This window comes from Gymnoscopelus microlampas (assembly GCF_963454915.1).
Source record: "Gymnoscopelus microlampas genome assembly, chromosome: 23".
Taxonomy (NCBI): Eukaryota; Metazoa; Chordata; class Actinopteri; order Myctophiformes; family Myctophidae; genus Gymnoscopelus; species Gymnoscopelus microlampas.
In genome coordinates, this window is record NC_139960.1 from 14,256,863 (window position 1) to 14,274,902 (window position 18,040).

At 40.1% G+C, this 18,040-nt stretch overlaps 1 protein-coding gene across 1 annotated transcript; it reads left to right on the forward strand.

Moving 5' to 3' along the window:
- Positions 1–3,805: 3,805 nt before the first annotated feature.
- On the forward strand, positions 3,806–13,809 carry tymp (thymidine phosphorylase). Its single transcript, XM_084050295.1, has 10 exons — positions 3,806–3,835; positions 3,967–4,090; positions 7,488–7,690; positions 7,901–7,999; positions 8,805–8,934; positions 9,551–9,669; positions 10,405–10,567; positions 11,099–11,332; positions 12,554–12,694; positions 13,660–13,809. The coding sequence occupies exons 2-10, from the start codon at positions 3,973–3,975 to the stop codon at positions 13,800–13,802; spliced, it is 1,350 nt and encodes a 449-aa protein (XP_083906421.1). The 5' UTR covers positions 3,806–3,835; positions 3,967–3,972; the 3' UTR covers positions 13,803–13,809.
- The last annotated feature ends 4,231 nt before the right edge of the window (positions 13,810–18,040 follow it).

Sequence of the window (18,040 nt, forward strand, 5' to 3'; positions counted from 1 at the left end):
ACAAAGGTATTGGCATCAAAATATATTTAAAGTACCAAAAGTAAAAGTACTAAAATGTTTGAAAATAGCAGATCTACAAGCTCACAACGCGTTACGATGCGACGCATTGTGAGCTTCTGCTATTTTCAAATATGTATAAAATAGGGCTAAAGTGAGATGTAGTGGAGTAGAAGTAAAATGATTCAAAATGGGAAATACTCCAGTAAGGTAAAAAAAATCCTCAAAAGTGTACTTAAGTACAGTACTTGAGTAAATGTACTTAGTTACTTTACACCACTGAGTGGCAGCCAACCAGAATGTGGCGGTGGTCTGATCCAGACGTGTTGTGCACATGAAGGAGAAGGGGAAGTGTACCGGATTGCCTTAGTTGTCATTATAAGGAAATATGCCTGTGTAATAGGGTGTGTCTGCTCACTCATACATAAGTTACAAATCAGTACATCAGTTAATATGAGTTTAATATAGATGAATGGATAAAGTAAGAGAAATTCTCTTAAACACTCAATCACTCAAAAACTCAATTTCTCAATTTCAGTCATTATTTAAGAACACGTGTCCCAATTGGTTGAGAAACAGTCTTATAAAGGGTTATGCGTATTTTAGTACTAACTATAATCATAAAGTGTTATTAGCTGATTATAATGCATTATAGACATGGGATTGTGTGTGTGTGTGCGCGTGTTTGTGTGTGTGTGCGTGTGTGTGTGTGTGTGTGTGTGTGTGTGTGTGTGTGTGTGTGTGTGTGTGTGTTTGCTTTAGGTTTCAGGAGTTACAGGTCATCATACTGGACTTTAACATCTGCCTTCAGTCAACAAGAGAGAGAGGATCTTAGCACATGTTCATGTGCACCACACAGACCAGTGATTCCAGGGGTGGAAAAAGTATTCACGTTTTTCACTTAAGTAAAAGTATCAATACTGCAATGTAGAATACGAGTAAAAGTCTGGTAATCACAACTTACTTGAATAAAAGTACCAAAGTGTTGGCATCAAAATATAGGCTACTAGAAGTAGCAAAAGTAAAAAGACTCATTGTGCAGAATGTCCCGTTTCACAAGGTATCATAATATAAAATATATTATGTATTAAAATATTTAGAAAATAGCGACGCGTTGTGAGCTTGTAGATCGGCTATTTTCGTCCAAAGTATAGTATAGTATATATACGGTTAATGTATGTTTTGTAATAATAATCAAAATCTACAAGTAAGTAGTAACTAAAGTTTTCAAATAATTGTAGTGGAGTAAAAGTACATTATTTGAATCTGAGGTGTAGTGGATTAGAAGTAAAAGTACAGAGAATTGGAAATATTCCAGTAAAGTAAAAGTACCTCAAAATTGTACTAAATGAGTAAATGTACTTAGTTACTTTCCACCACTGCCAGTGATTCTTATCTTGAGACACAAAAGAGACACTGTGTTTTTCAGTGACAGAGTTGAAAGGATTCATTCTCAGAAAGGTCAGGGGGTCAAACCAGTTAGTTAATAACTGACCACCTGAACTTCAACTTCACTTTATTGTCACAGCACACATTTACAGCAGCAGGTATTGAACCCACTTACCCTTTTGACGCCATCGATGACGATGTACATGGTGGGGGATACAAAAAAAAGGGATAGTTCAACCCCAAAATGACTAATTTTCTTATCGATTACACACCCCATGAAGCCTTGAATTCATGGGTAAGTTTTATTTTTTGTCACATTCCTAAGTCAATAATTTGATGACCTGCAGAAAGATGCTAATGTCTCCTACCGGAGCGGACCGCCGGTCATCAAACTATTGGCTTAGGAATGTGACGAAAACAAAAAAAATCTCCATGAATTCAAGTCTCCATGTGGTGTGTAATCGATAGAATTTTTTTCATTTTGGGGGTGAACTACTCCTTTAATGGGTTAAAGAAGCTTAGCCTGTCTGTCTGTCCCGCCCACACCAATATGACACACACTCTGACTGAGTGTCAGCTCATAACAGTTCATTCATTCCATACATGAAGCTTCATCCTCACTGATGCAGGTAGGATCACTGTGTGTGTGTGTGTGTGTGTGTGTGTGTGTGTGTGTGTGTGTGTGTGTGTGTGTGTGTGTGTGTGTGTGTGTGTGTGTGTGTGTGTGTGTGTGTGTGTGTGTGTGTGTGTGTGTGTGTGTGTGTGTGTGTGTGTGTGAGAGAGAGAGTGAGAGTGAGAGAGAGAGAGAGAGAAGGGCAGTGTAGTAGCCTGATTGTCAGCCTGAAGCTGCGTGGAGCTTCAGTCTGAAATTGGCTGCAATGTCCGCGATTACTAGGGGGTGTCCGCGATTACTAGGGGGAGGGGATTCAAATTTCCCTAAACCAATCACAAGAGATCTACGGATCCGCCTACATCTGACGTCATCGCACAGCTTGTTTTAGCAGATATTCTCTGATTGGCTTGTCGTTAGACCACCCCCACCCCGACTCTGATTTGACAGATTTTTCTTCGATCGTGAAAAGCCATAGGCTGACATTATAATGCCAGACCAAGAGGAGCTCACTCAGAGAGTGGGCGGGGTCTATGGTCTGGAACCAGGCTAGCAGTGACGCACGCACGCACGCACGCACGCACTTACAGTACGCACACACTTACAGTACGATACACACACTGCCACCTAGGCTATGGGATAGGGTGTGTTTTATGGGGATTGTTTTATTCTGTTTTTGATTATTTTATTGATATGCTTGTAAAAAGCACTCTGTGACTATCAATGTCTGTGAAAGGTGCTCTACAAATACAATTTATAATATAATGTACACACACGCACACACACTTGCTACTCACAATTGACTTAACTACAGACAAGGCCAAACATATAGGCCATCTTTGTTTGTAATGCTGGATTTGACAAACATCACTGTATTTGCTTTAGCTATCCAGGTCGTGTGTGTGTGTGTGTGTGTGTGTGTGTGTGTGTGTGTGTGTGTGTGTGTGTGTGTGTGTGTGTGTGTGTGTGTGTGTGTGTGTGTGTGTGCACTTTCGTGCGCTTGCGTGTGTGTGCGTGTGAGTCTGTGTATATAAAATTGAAGCTGATACATTTGGTTTGGAGGCTGCCCAACCAATCAACATGATTTTCTGAATAATCGCAACTCAGAATGAAAAGTTGGCAGGTTGGATAGAGCTGGAACATTACAACGATCACTTATGGATCGCAAAGGGATCGACATAGTGAAAGTGATCGTTCTAATGTTCTAGCTCTGTCCAACCTGCCAAACTTTCATTCTGAGTTGCAATTTACCAGAAATCATGTGGTTTGGTTTGGTTGGGCAGCCTCCAACCCCCCCCCCCCTCCCCCATCAACGGCCCTGCTTCTGTTCTGTCACATGCTTTCAGGAAAATCGCAACTCAGAATGTCTGTCTGTCTGTCTGTCTGTCTGTCTGTCTGTCTGTCTGTCTGTCTGTCTGACTATGTGTGTGTATATTATGAAATGTATTTGTAGAGCACCTTTCACAGACATGTGATAGTCACAGAGTGCTTTACAACTTACAAGCATATCAATAAAATAATCAAAAACAGAATAAAACAACAGAGTGTGTGCAGTGCCCTGCTCGCTCTCTCTCTCTCTCTCTCTCTCTCTCTCTCTCTCTCTCTCTCTCTCTCTCTCTCTCTCTCTCTCTCTCTCTCTTCTCTCTCTCTCTCTCTCTCTCTCTAACTTCTAATTGGGTATGCAGCCTCCGTTGCTCTGCTCATTGTGTAAGAAAGAAGATAAATAGGTGGTGCCCCTTCCCTTCATTCTGTCCTGTTGCATTACCATTCACCACAGAATCAGGAAGAATTGCTTCTAGAACTGTGACCTGTCTGCTGTGTCGACTGGCCCTGGAAAAGGTAAAGTCTGTTTTCTTCTCATTCTACACTCTGACTGTTTGTTTGTTGACGACTGTTAACAGTCTGTTTGTTTGTTTGTTTGTTTGTTTGCTAACTACTTTTAATGGTCTGCTTGTTGTTGTGTGTTACAGAGAGACATGTTGTCGATTCCAGAGCTGATAAAGAAGAAGAGAGATGGACAAATACTGAGTGATGATGACATCAGAGACTTCATCACTGCAGTGACATCAGCAAGCATACAGGACAGTCAGATAGGTACAGTACACACACACACACGCACGGTGTTCACTCTCCATTCCGACATCTCACCACTCCGACTAGTGGCTTCCGCGTGCGGTTAGGGTTAGGGTTAGGGTTAGGTATAGGGTTCGTCAACGTCGGAAAGGCGACATGTCGGAAAGGAGAAATGCACCCCACACGCACACGCACACACAGACACACACACACACACACACACACACACACACACACACACACACACACACACACGTAATATATTATCAAACATCTAACAACAATATTAACTATAGTGATAACAGAGAGACAATGACATATCACGAGTCATTGTGAAACAATTGTGATTCATGGTCACGACACACACTATTTCAGTAATATAATTACATTGATTATATCTTATTGTATTTATTTTATTTTATTTGAATGCAGACTAATTAAAATGAGTCCATATACAAACATAGGTGTCAAATTAACTGTGGAAAAAGTCATTGAGTTACGATTGGATTCATTGGACTAAGAGCTATTTCACAACAACAAGGCACTGAATTTATAAAGCTTGTCATTTAGCCTGGTCCGGACCAGGCTAGGCTAACTTCACAGATACATTTCCATGGTAACTAATATGGCATTGCTTTCATGAAACCGAATCATGGATAAACATATCCAGGTTTACTTGCTAAATTAATCTGCCGAGATAACTCAGCTTTCATGAAACCGATTCATGGCTGATCCTGGATAAATTAAGCCAGGATAGCTGATAAATCCCGGTTTATACCCCAATCTAGGTTTCGTGAAACAGGCCCCAGGTTGAATGTGGTTAGGGACAGGTCGATTTTTAAAGAATGGTACCCCTGGAGAAAATGTATGTGCCCTGATCTAAAATGCCATGACCCTCCCTTTGACAAAAAAAAAAAATCAATGACCCTCCCCAAGTGATTAAAAAAAAAAGATGAACCCTCCCCGCCTAGGAGTGTCACGATATATTGTCCCACGATATAGCCTATCATGGTATTAAAATGTGACTACAGGTATTGTCATGATGTCATACTGTATCGTAATATTTTTTAAATAATTAAAAAAAACTCTTTGCCGGTGAAAGTTATAGGAGTTCTTACTGTATGGTGTATGATATGAAATGTAAAGCTTATCATAATCACAGTAATTATTAATCATGTCTTCCATCATAATCAAGGTATTTTGGAGAGAAATCTCCAAGGGCCCCACAGACTCCAGTCACTTTCAGTTTAAAGCACTGCAGACATTAGGTGTTGTGTGTCAGCTGATGCTCGTTGACGCTCGTTAATGTGACATGCATCAAAGCAATTATGCCCCTGCACTCTCAAATAGGTCTACATCTAATCTAAGATGGTTTACTTTACATGGTATTATACTGTATCTGATATTATAGATTTTTTTGAGCTGTTGGAAATAACTAGGCTGCACTTGGTTGGTAAAGTCCAGATGACAAAAATATGAGGTTTGTGGAATTTATAGTCATGCAGTGTTATATCATATTATATTTGTTATATTAGTGTCTATCTGTCCTCTGAAACAATGGGTTTATAGTTAGTGATAATTTCACTTCTCCCTTAAGCTTGCACAAATATATGTATTTGTGTGTACAAAGCACTTTGTAATTGTTTTTTAAAGTGCTTTATAAAGTTAGTTTAAACTAAAGATGATGGCCAATGTTGATGATACATAAGAAAAGAACATTAATAATGTATCATATCGATATCATATGCCCAACATCATGTTGTATTGTATTGTGAAATTAGTGTATCTTGACACCCCTAACCCTCCCCATCATCCCTGCCCGATGTTTTGCTTTCCACATTGATTAGAACATTACTGTAGTCAGTCTTGCTAAATGCACAGTGTAGTATCTGTAGTAGTGGTAGCAGAATGGATAGTGTTCTCAACTTACATATGGGAAACCCATTGAATCCTGGTCAGATTGAAAAGCCTATTATTTAATAATAAATAAGGCTATTTCACAAACACAAATAACTAGAACACCGTGTAAATTACAAAAGCCAAATTACAATTTACAATTTTGGCATTTAGCAGGCGTGATTTACAGTAAGCAAGATAAACTCAGTAATCTAGGATCATAGATAAACCAATAACCTATCATCAGTCTAAACATTATAATAATATCAAAACAATAAATACATTATGTACATTGAAACTATACACACACTTAGGATGCCAGGTCAACAATGACCTGGCATCTGTCTAAATCTTCTTCGAGTCCATCTAAATAAAATGCTATCTAATTTACATTTTAACGTTTGCATAAGACAGCATGGTCGTCAAGGCTAGAACATTTAAAACAAAACTATTATATATTAATATTAATTAATTTGTATTGGGCGTTATCTGAGTAGATTGAAAGGTGTTTTATTATCTCCTGGAATAGAGAGAGAGAGAGAGAGAGAGAGAGAGAGAGAGGGGGAGAGAGAGAGAGAGAGAGAGAGAGAGAGAGAGAGAGAGAGAGAGAGAGAGGACCTCTGAAAGTCTTATTAAAGAAATGTAACTTAACGTGCTGTACGGCACGCCATTGCCATTCACGTGGCCGTTGCATGTACATTTTGCACACATGTTCGCGTCATGTACTTTCTGTACCATGAAATTATAAACCGGTTTCTGCACATACCTAGGGATGTATGCAGCACTCCTTAAATTATCTGGAATGCACCCTTCTAACAATACAGGTCGAGTTATTTGCATTTTGAAACCATCACCCTTGCCCGCACACACGCGTTAAAGTCTATTTAAGTTCATGTAAATATATATTAAGTTCTACAACTATAGTAAATTGGGGAAGAAAAAAAAACATTATTTTCAAATAGTTCAACTAGCCGATCTACATGGACACATTGTGAGCTTGTAGATTAGTTAACGTACCTTTTCCCCTTGATAGAAAGGTAGTGGAGTCAAAGGTACAACATTTGTCTTTGAAATGTTGTGGAGTGAATGCCAACCAAGAATCCCCAAAAATACAACTACTCAAGTGAAGTACGGATACTCAAGACACGTACTTAATATATATGTTTCTATATCAGTGGTGCTCAATCTTTTCCATGTCAAGGACCCCCAAAATTATATGTATTTGACCGTGGACCCCCATCAAAATATTTTTTTCCAGGGACCCCAGGAAGCAAAGATTTGAGTAAAAATGTTCGCTTTAAAAATATATATATATTCAAGGATTTGCACACATTTTCACGATTTTTCAAAAATAGCAGATCTACAAGCTCATAGCGCGGCACTCGTGCCGCACTATGAGCTTGTAGATCTGCTATTTTTGAATAGCCCAAAGTGTAAAATAATGCTTTTTTAGCTCAAATCTAAAGATGACACAGTTCCAGGTCTTAATGGGTTAAATACTAGTTGGTTACTGACCCTCCAGGTGCCATGTTAATGGCCATCTGGCAGAAAGGCATGGTCGCCACGGAGACCAAGGCACTGACCAAGGAGATGATGCTGTCGGGGGAAGTGATGTCATGGCCGGAGGAATGGGCGGGGCTTGTTGTTGACAAGCACTCTACAGGTGGAGTCGGAGATAAAGTTAGCCTGGTGTTAGCGCCTGCGCTAGCGGCATGTGGCTGCAAGGTACATATGCAATACGCAATACATAATACACAATGTGGTCTGACTGCAATTTCTGAACATTCAGTCAACATTATTGTGTGTGTGTGTGTGTGTGTGTGTGTGTGTGTGTGCGTGCGTGCGTGCGTGCGTGCGTGCGTGTGTGTGTGTGTGTGTGTGCGTGTGCGTGTGTGCGTGTGCGTGTGTGTGCGTGCATGCATGCGTACATGTGAGGTCCCTATGATAAGTGGGCGGGGCTTAGCTCATACAGGTGGAACTCTGGACAAACTGGAGTCTATACCAGGATTCAACGTTTACCTGACTGGAACACAGGTATAGCACACACACAACACACAGCTACCTTCATGCTAATTGTGCTTGCAATCTGCCTGAAATGAAAGTATGTATTTATTAATCCATTAATGGGGGCGGCAGTGGCTCAGGGGTAGAGTGGCCGGATCCCAGTTCGATCCCGGGCTCCTCCAGAGTTAATGTCGAAGTGTCCTTGAGCGAGACACTGAACTCCAAATTGCTCCCGATGAGCAGGTTGGTGCCTTGCATGGTTTCCTCCGCCATCGGTGTGTGAATGGGTGAATGTAATGCACAATCTATGTAAATCGCTTTGGATAAAAGCGCTATGTAAATGCACTATTTACCATTTATGTAAATGCACTATTTACCATTTACCATTAAGACTGGGAATGCATCTCTGTAATTTTTAAGATGTCTTTGGCTATTCAAAAATAGCAGATGTGCAAGCTCCTAGCGGAAGAAAACGTGAAACACGGCGGGTTGTGAGCTTTTAGATCGGCTATTTTCAAATAGCCTATGTATAAAATAGGACTAAAGTGGTTAATGTATGTTTTAAAATTTAATAATTTATACCTGCAAAGTAACTAAAGTTTTCAAATAATTGTAGTGGAGTAAAAGTACAATATTTGGCCTCTTAGATGTAGTGAAGTAGAAGTATAAGTACTGAAAATGTTGAATACTCCAGTAAAGTAACAAATACCTCAAAATTGTACTCAAGTACAGTACTTGAATACATGTTCTTAGTTACACCACTGAATCTAACACACAATTACTTTCTGCTTGCGTCTCTGTCTGTCTGTCTGTCTGTCTGTCTGTCTGTCTGCAGGTGATGGAGACGCTATGCTCGGTGGGCTGTTGCATTGTGGGTCAGACAGAATTGCTGGTTCCTGCTGACAGAATTCTGTACGCCTTGAGAGATGCAACAAGTACAGTAGACAGCCTACCTCTTATTACTGGTACAACTATATTCTACTACTACTACTACTACTACTGCTACTACTACTACTACTACTACTACTACTACTCAGTGGTGGAAAAAGTATGGGTATGCTGTAGGAGGGGTCTGGCTACCTTGTGATGATTTGATTGACAAGCTACACAACCAATAGCATTTGTGCGCCACCCCCGCTCTGGTCCCAACCAATAGCATTCATTTCCTTGTAAATTCTTCGGAACGGATATAGAAAGATGGCGGATTAGATATTGCTGAAAAATAGGCTTCATTTACGGTCTGTAGAGTGGGCGTAACGGTGTCCATATTCTTTTTACAGTCTATGGTACCATGGTATACCAAATTAATGTTATTATATGAAGTGAAATATTATTGCAAAATATGAGAGCCTGAAGACTTGATGTGAGAACTTGTAGAAAGAAATCTGAACTTTTATGTTTAAATGTTGACTTGTATTAAATAATTAATTCATCCAATTTTCACTTGTATAAAATATTCACACGTATGAACTGAATTAATTTCCACATGAGCACAAAAAATCTAATCTTGTGTGTGTGTGTGTGCGTGCGTGCGTGCGTGCGTGCGTGCGTGCGTGTGCGTGTGTGTGTGTGTCTCTCCAGGTTCCATAATCTCTAAAAAGGGTGCAGAGTCTCTGAATGCTCTGATTCTGGATGTCAAGTTTGGTCGTGCTGCACTTTATAAAGACCTGGCTAGTGCTAAGGAGTTAGCACACTCACTGGTAAATAACCCAACAATAACTCATATTTACTGTTATTTACATTCACTTCATAGTGAAGCCAGTGGTGTAAAGTAATTAAGTACATTTACTCAAGTACTGTACTTAAGTACAATTTTGAGGTACTTTTACTTTACTGGAGTATTTCCAATTGTCTATACTTTTACTTCTACTCCACTACAAGCAGATATTGTATACCACTACAATTATTTGAAAACTTTAGTTACTAGTTACTTTGCAGATATGAATTATTATATTATAAAACATACCACTTCAGCCCTATTTTATACATGGCTATTTGAAAATAGCCGATCTACAAGCTCACAGCGCGTTGTGATGCGACGCGTTGTGAGCTGGTAGATCGGCTATTTTCAAACTTTTTTGTACTTTTACTTTTGGTACTTTAAGTACATTTTGATACCAGTGCTTTTGTACTCAAGACTTTCACTTGTAACAGAGTACTTCTATATTACAGTATTGATACTTTTACTTAAATAAAACACTTGAGTACTCTTTCCACCACTGGGTGAAGCTGATCTGGCTGATGATAATGATGGAGGTGTGTGTGTGTGTGTGTGTGTGTATGTGTGTGTGTGTGTGTGTGTGTGTGTGTGTGTGTGTGTGTGTGTGTGTGTGTGTGTGTGTGTGTGTGTGTGTGTGTGTGTGTGTGTGCGTGCGCGTGCGCGTGTGCGTGTGTGTGCGCGTGTGCGTGTGTGTGCGCGTGTGCGTGTGTTTTAGATGACTGCAGGAAATGGTCTCGGCATGTGCACAGGAGCGATGCTAACCCGTATGGATGCTCCCATTGGTCGATGTGTTGGCAACAGTCTGGAGGTGATGGAGTCACTGGAGGCACTGAAGGGACGGGGACCTCCTGACCTCATGGAGCTCGTCACAACACAGGGTGACAACCTACACCGTCAAATCCTCACTGTCAACCACTGAACCTTCTAGTAGTCAAACAGACCAGAGTTGCTGAGTTGTACTTTTTTACATTACATTTGTTACATTTGCACCCACTCAGAGTTAAGACCCAGCAGTACTAGAAGTCCTGGTATGATATAAAACCAGCAGTACTAGAGGTCCTGGTATGATATAAAACCAGCAGTACTAGAGGTCCTGGTATGATATAAAACCAGCAGTACTAGAGGTCCTGGTAGGATATAAGACCAGCAGTACTAGAGGTCCTGGTATGATATAAAACCAGCAGTACTAGAGGTCCTGGTAGGATATAAACCCAGCAGTACTGGAGGTCCTGGTAGGATAGCAAACCAGCAGTACTAGAGGTCCTGGTAGGATATAAAACCAGCAGTACTAGAGGTCCTGGTAGGATAGCAAACCAGCAGTACTAGAGGTCCTGGTAGGATAGCAAACCAGCAGTACTAGAGGTCCTTATGTACCAGGGGTGATTATGTGTATATGTGCTACTATATAGGAGGCATGTTGCTGATGATGTCTGGCAAGGTCTCCAGCCAATCAGAGGGTAGTAAGCTGATCTCTGAGGCTGTGACTGGTGGAGCTGCTCTGTCCAAGTTCCAGGCAATGATGCAGGCTCAGGGAGTAGCCAATGAGGTGGCTCGGTCATTATGCTCCGCCTCCACCCACACCGATTATCACAGGATTCTGAGGAAAGCTGAGCATCAAATGGAACTAAAGACTCAGGCAGAAGGTACATATGCTTAAATACATACATACAGGGGTGACGTTGGGAAGGGGGGGGGGGTTGGGGGCTGGTCTAAAGAACATGGAGGGTAACATGTCATTTCGTTGCTGTTGGGCAAAATCTCCTTATTTCATCTTTTTATGTTTTTTCTTAAATGAATGCCCTATTTTATATTTCATTGTTGGACAGTTTTGCGCAAAAGTAACGAAAATATCAGAATGATTGATTGATTGATTGAATACTTTATTAGCAAGTTAGTTAACTGTACATGTAGTACAGTAAAATGTATGCTAAAAATAAAACACAAAATAGCACCAGCTAAATAGCTGATATGCATTGTGACCTTGTAGATTGCTTATTTTTTACTATTTCTGTGGGTTTTTGTGAGAAGTATAGAGCACCGAAGTGGGCGCTGTTCCGCTGGTTCGTGGATCTTTTTTGTGTGTGTTGAAATCCCCATTGGAGATTCTTAGATCACGTCATATAAGAACTGAGTTCCAAAAATAAACACACCACCCCCGCATTTCTGTCAGGGGGGTGGCTCTGCATCGTTTATGATATTTATTCATATTTGATACAGCCTGTTTCTGGCAAAAAAAATATTAATTCTGCTTTAAAAGTTTTAAGAACTACACTTCCGGGTCTGAAATCACTATCCCTACAGCAGCCGCGTTCATGGGAAATTTAGTCTTTGGGACGTTTGACTCGTTTCTAGCGTTTATTGAGTTACTCTTTAGGTAAATTTGTAAATTTCCACCTTCAGTCGATGCTTCAAATTCCATATGAGTAAAAACGCCAGGGTGGTGTGTTTATTTTTGGAACACAGTTCTTATATGAGGCGATCTAAGATTCCCCAATGGGGATTTCAACACAAAAAACGAAAGCCACAAACCAGCGGAACAGTGCCATCTAGCGGCGTCAGGACTTCAGTGCTCTATTGACATGCTAGCTAGTGACTACATTAAAAACTACATTGGGTCAATTGGAACACAGGTTCTTTTTCCATTTTTTTCAAAAGTAACTGTTTGGACAAGGTTTCTTTAGTGTGATTCACACTGATTTGCTCTCTCTCCCTCCCTGTGTGTGTGTGTGTGTGTGTGTGTGTGTGTGTGTGTGTGTGTGTGTGTGTGTGTGTGTGTGTGTGTGTGTGTGTGTGTGTGTGTGTGTGTGTGTGTGTGTGTGTGTGTGTGTGTGTGTGTGTGCGCTTGTGCGCGCGTGTGTGAGTAGGGAAGGTCAGGGACATCAGTGGGATGGTTATAGCTGAAGTGCTACACAAGTTGGGGGCAGGGCGGACGAAGGCTGGAGAACCTGTCAATCACAGTGTGGGGGCGGAGTTACTGGTATCATTGGGACAAAGGGTCAAAAAAGGTGAGGTTATCAAAAACAGATAAAAACACTCTAATGATTACTATTGGAATATATAGTGCTTTAACCTTTTGTTTTAACCAAAAATATCACATAAACCATATTTTATACCTCAGCTATTCTAAATTTGAGTACTTTTACTTTGGTGCTACTACTGTATTGATGCCAATACTTTTGTACTTTTACTCAAGCCGAATTTTGAATGCAGGCCTGTTACATGTAATAGTTTTTTGCTCAAATGGATTCTTTTGCTCTTTTGGCTTTTATACGGAACAAACTGTAAAATGACGGGGTTCATATTTAGCAACACCTCCCTCACTTTCTGGGGGGTCACTTCAGTTTTGACCCTCTCAAAACTATTCTTGCATCTATTTCTGCAATTTGCTAATATTTTTTATAAAATTAGAAATGTGTACGTTTTTAAGAATACTGGGTTTATTGTCTTGGCTAGCCGGACGGCCGAAGGCCTTAGACTATGTTCTAGACTTTTACTTATACTTAAAGGGATAGTTCACCTAAAAATGTTTTTCTTTTCTATAGATTAGTCACCCCATGGAGACTTGAATTTATGGATATTCTTTTGTTTTTGTCACATTCCTAAGCCAATAATTTGATGACCGGCAGCGGTTCCGGCATAGGAGACACAAAGAGTCTCCTATGTGTCTGAGTGTCTCCTACCGGAACTGCTGCCTACCGGTCCGCTCGTCATTAAATTATTGCCTTAGGAATGAGACAAAAAAATATCCATGAATTCAAGTCTCCATGGGGTGACTAATCTTTAGAGTAAAAGTCATTTTGTGGGTGAACTATCCCTTTAAGTGCAACATCTGAGTACTGCTTCCACCACTGCTTACTCTCCTTCTCCATCTCCTCATCCTGTGTGTGTGTGTGTGTGTGTGTGTGTGTGTGTGTGTGTGTGTGTGTGTGTGTGTGTGTGTGTGTGTGTGTGTGTGTGTGTGTCTGTCCAGGTGTTCCATGGCTGTGTGTGCACTATGAGCTTCCAGCTCTGTCTTCAGTCCAGATCAATCAGCTGCAGAATGCTCTCACCATTGGACCAGACAATAACACCCACTCACACACACTGGTGGCCGAGCTACTACTGCCCCAGTGACACACACACACACACGCACGCACGCACGCACGCACTCACGCAAGTACGCACGCGCGCGCGCACGCACGCACGCACGCACGCACGCACGCACGCACGCACGCACACACACACACACACACACACACACACACACACACACACACACACACACACACACACACACACACACACACACACACACACACACACACACACACACACACACACACACACATACACACACAGGAGTAGATGCTTAGGAATAAAATGTTTCATTTGAAACTTTGTTTTCATGTTATTTGTAAAAATGTATATAATAAGTCTTTCCTCCCTCCATGCTGGTGTGAGACAGACAGACAGACAGACAGACAGACAGACAGACAGACAGACAGACAGACAGAAACTGAAGGTTAGGCTATGTAGATCAGGGATACTCAAATAGCTGAACCTGTGGGCCAAATTACCAAAATGACAGGGGCCAGGGGCCAGTTGATAAAATGATTTTTTTTCCCCCGTTTCGGTAGTGACGAAAAGTGACGAGTGACGAAAACAGAAAAAAATTGTTCCCCCAAAAACCTGTTAGGAGCACGTTTCAGGCAATTTAAAGCTGATTGGTAGTGATTTTTTTGTGAATTTTTTTCCCCGTTTCGGTAGTGACGAAAAGTGACGAGTGACGAAAACAGAAAAAAAAATTGTTCCCCCAAAAACCTGTTAGGAGCACGTTTCAGGCAATTTAAAGCTGATTGGTAGTGATTTTTTTGTGAATTTTTCTTTTCCGTTTCGGTAGTGACGAAAAGTGACGAGTGACGAAAACAGAAAAAAAATTGTTCCCCCAAAAACCTGTTAGGAGCACGTTTCAGGCAATTTAAAGCTGATTGATAGTGATTTTTTTGTGATTTTTTTTTTCGTTTCGGTAGTGACGAAAAGTGACGAGTGACGAAAACAGAAAAAAAATTGTTCCCCCAAAAACCTGTTAGGAGCACGTTTCAGGCAATTTAAAACTGATTGGTAGTGATTTTTTTGTGATTTTTTTTTCCCGTTTCGGTAGTGACGAAAAGTGACGAGTGACGAAAACAGAAAAAAAATTATTCCCCCAAAAACCTGTTAGGAGCACGTTTCAGGCAATTTAAAGCTGATTGGTAGTGATTTTTTTGTGAATTTTTCTTTTCCGTTTCGGTAGTGACGAAAAGTGACGAGTGACGAAAACAGAAAAAAAAATGTTCCCCCAAAAACCTGTTAGGAGCACGTTTCAGGCAATTTAAAGCTGATTGGTAGTGATTTTTTTGTGAATTTTTCTTTTCCGTTTCGGTAGTGACGAAAAGTGACGAGTGACGAAAACAGAAAAAAAATTGTTCCCCCAAAAACCTGTTAGGAGCACGTTTCAGGCAATTTAAAGCTGATTGATAGTGATTTTTTTGTGATTTTTTTTTTCGTTTCGGTAGTGACGAAAAGTGACGAGTGACGAAAACAGAAAAAAAATTGTTCCCCCAAAAACCTGTTAGGAGCACGTTTCAGGCAATTTAAAACTGATTGGTAGTGATTTTTTTGTGATTTTTTTTTCCCGTTTCGGTAGTGACGAAAAGTGACGAGTGACGAAAACAGAAAAAAAATTATTCCCCCAAAAACCTGTTAGGAGCACGTTTCAGGCAATTTAAAGCTGATTGGTAGTGATTTTTTTGTGAATTTTTCTTTTCCGTTTCGGTAGTGACGAAAAGTGACGAGTGACGAAAACAGAAAAAAAAATGTTCCCCCAAAAACCTGTTAGGAGCACGTTTCAGGCAATTTAAAGCTGATTGATAGTGATTTTTTTGTGATTTTTTTTTTTCGTTTCGGTAGTGACGAAAAGTGACGAGTGACGAAAACAGAGAAAAAATTGTTCCCCCAAAAACCTGTTAGGAGCACGTTTCAGGCAATTTAAAACTGATTGGTAGTGATTTTTTTGTGATTTTTTTTCCCCGTTTCGGTAGTGACGAAAAGTGACGAGTGACGAAAACAGAAAAAAAATTATTCCCCCAAAAACCTGTTAGGAGCACGTTTCAGGCAATTTAAAGCTGATTGGTAGTGATTTTTTTGTGAATTTTTTTTTCCGTTTCGGTAGTGACGAAAAGTGACGAGTGACGAAAACAGAAAAAAAAATGTTCCCCCAAAAACCTGTTAGGAGCACGTTTCAGGCAATTTAAAGCTGATTGATAGTGCTTTTTTTGTGATTTTTTTTTCTTCGTTTCGGTAGTGACGAAAAGTGACGAGTGACGAAAACAGAAAAAAAAATGTTCCCCCAAAAACCTGTTAGGAGCACGTTTCAGGCAATTTAAAGCTGACTGGTAGTGATTTTTTTGTGATTTTTTTTTTCCGTTTCGGTAGTGACGAAAAGTGACGAGTGACGAAAACAGAAAAAAAATTGTTCCCCCAAAAACCTGTTAGGAGCACGTTTCAGGCAATTTAAAGCTGATTGGTAGTGATTTTTTTGTGATTTTTTTTTCCCGTTTCGGTAGTGACGAAAAGTGACGAGTGACGAAAACAGAAAAAAAATTGTTCCCCCAAAAACCTGTTAGGAGCACGTTTCAGGCAATTTAAAGCTGATTGGTAGTGATTTTGTTTTGATTTTTTTTTTCCGTTTCGGTAGTGACGAAAAGTGACGAGTGACGAAAACAGAAAAAAAATTGTTCCCCCAAAAACCTGTTAGGAGCACGTTTCAGGCAATTTAAAGCTGATTGGTAGTGATTTTGTTGTGATTTATTTTTTTCCGTTTCGGTAGTGACGAAAAGTGACGAATGACGAAAACAGAAAAAAAATCTTCCCCCAAAAACCTGTTAGGAGCACGTTTCAGGCAATTTAAAGCTGATTGGTAGTGATTTTTTTGTGAATTTTTTTTTCCGTTTCGGTAGTGACGAAAAGTGACGAAAACAGAAAAGAAATTGTTCCCCCAAAAACCTGTTAGGAGCACGTGTCAGGCAATTTAAAGCTGATTGGTAGTGATTTTTTTGTGAATTTTTTTTCCCGTTTCGGTAGTGACGAAAAGTGACGAGTGACGAAAACAGAAAAAAAAATGTTCCCCCAAAAACCTGTTAGGAGCACGTTTCAGGCAATTTAAAGCTGATTGGTAGTGATTTTTTTGTGATTTTTTTTTTCCGTTTCGGTAGTGACGAAAAGTGACGAGTGACGAAAACAGAAAAAAAATTGTTCCCACAAAAACCTGTTAGGAGCACGTTTCAGGCAATTTAAAGCTGATTGGTAGTGATTTTTTTGTGATTTTTTTTTTCCCGTTTCGGTAGTGACGAAAAGTGACGAGTGACGAAAACAGAAAAAAAATTGTTCCCCCAAAAACCTGTTAGGAGCACGTTTCAGGCAATTTAAAGCTGATTGGTAGTGATTTTTTTGTGAATTTTTTTTCCCGTTTCGGTAGTGACGAAAAGTGACGAGTGACGAAAACAGAAAAAAAAATGTTCCCCCAAAAACCTGTTAGGAGCACGTTTCAGGCAATTTAAAGCTGATTGGTATTGATTTTTTTGTGAATTTTTTTTTCCGTTTCGGTAGTGACGAAAAGTGACGAAAACAGAAAAAAAATTGTTCCCCAAAAACCTGTTAGGAGCACGTGTCAGGCAATTTAAAGCTGATTGGTAGTGATTTTCTTGTGAATTTTTTTTCCCGTTTCGGTAGTGACGAAAAGTGACGAGTGACGAAAACAGAAAAAAAAATGTTCCCCCAAAAACCTGTTAGGAGCACGTTTCAGGCAATTTAAAGCTTATTGGTAGTGATTTTTTTGTGATTTTTTTTTTCCGTTTCGGTAGTGACGAAAAGTGACGAGTGACGAAAACAGAAAAAAAAATGTTCCCCCAAAAACCTGTTAGGAGCACGTGTCAGGCAATTTAAAGCTGATTGGTAGTGATTTTTTTGTGAATTCTTTTTCCCGTTTCGGTAGTGACGAAAAGTGACGAGTGACGAAAACAGAAAAAAAAATGTTCCCCCAAAAACCTGTTAGGAGCACGTTTCAGGCAATTTAAAGCTGATTGGTAGTGATTTTTTTGTGATTTTTTTTTTCCCGTTTCGGTAGTGACGAAAAGTGACGAGTGACGAAAACAGAAAAAAAAATGTTCCCCCAAAAACCTGTTAGGAGCACGTTTCAGGCAATTTAAAGCTGATTGGTAGTGATTTTTTTGTGCATTTTTTTTTTCGTTTCGGTAGTGACGAAAAGTGACGAGTGACGAAAACAGGAAAAAAATTGTTCCCCCAAAAACCTGTTAGGAGCACGTTTCAGGCAA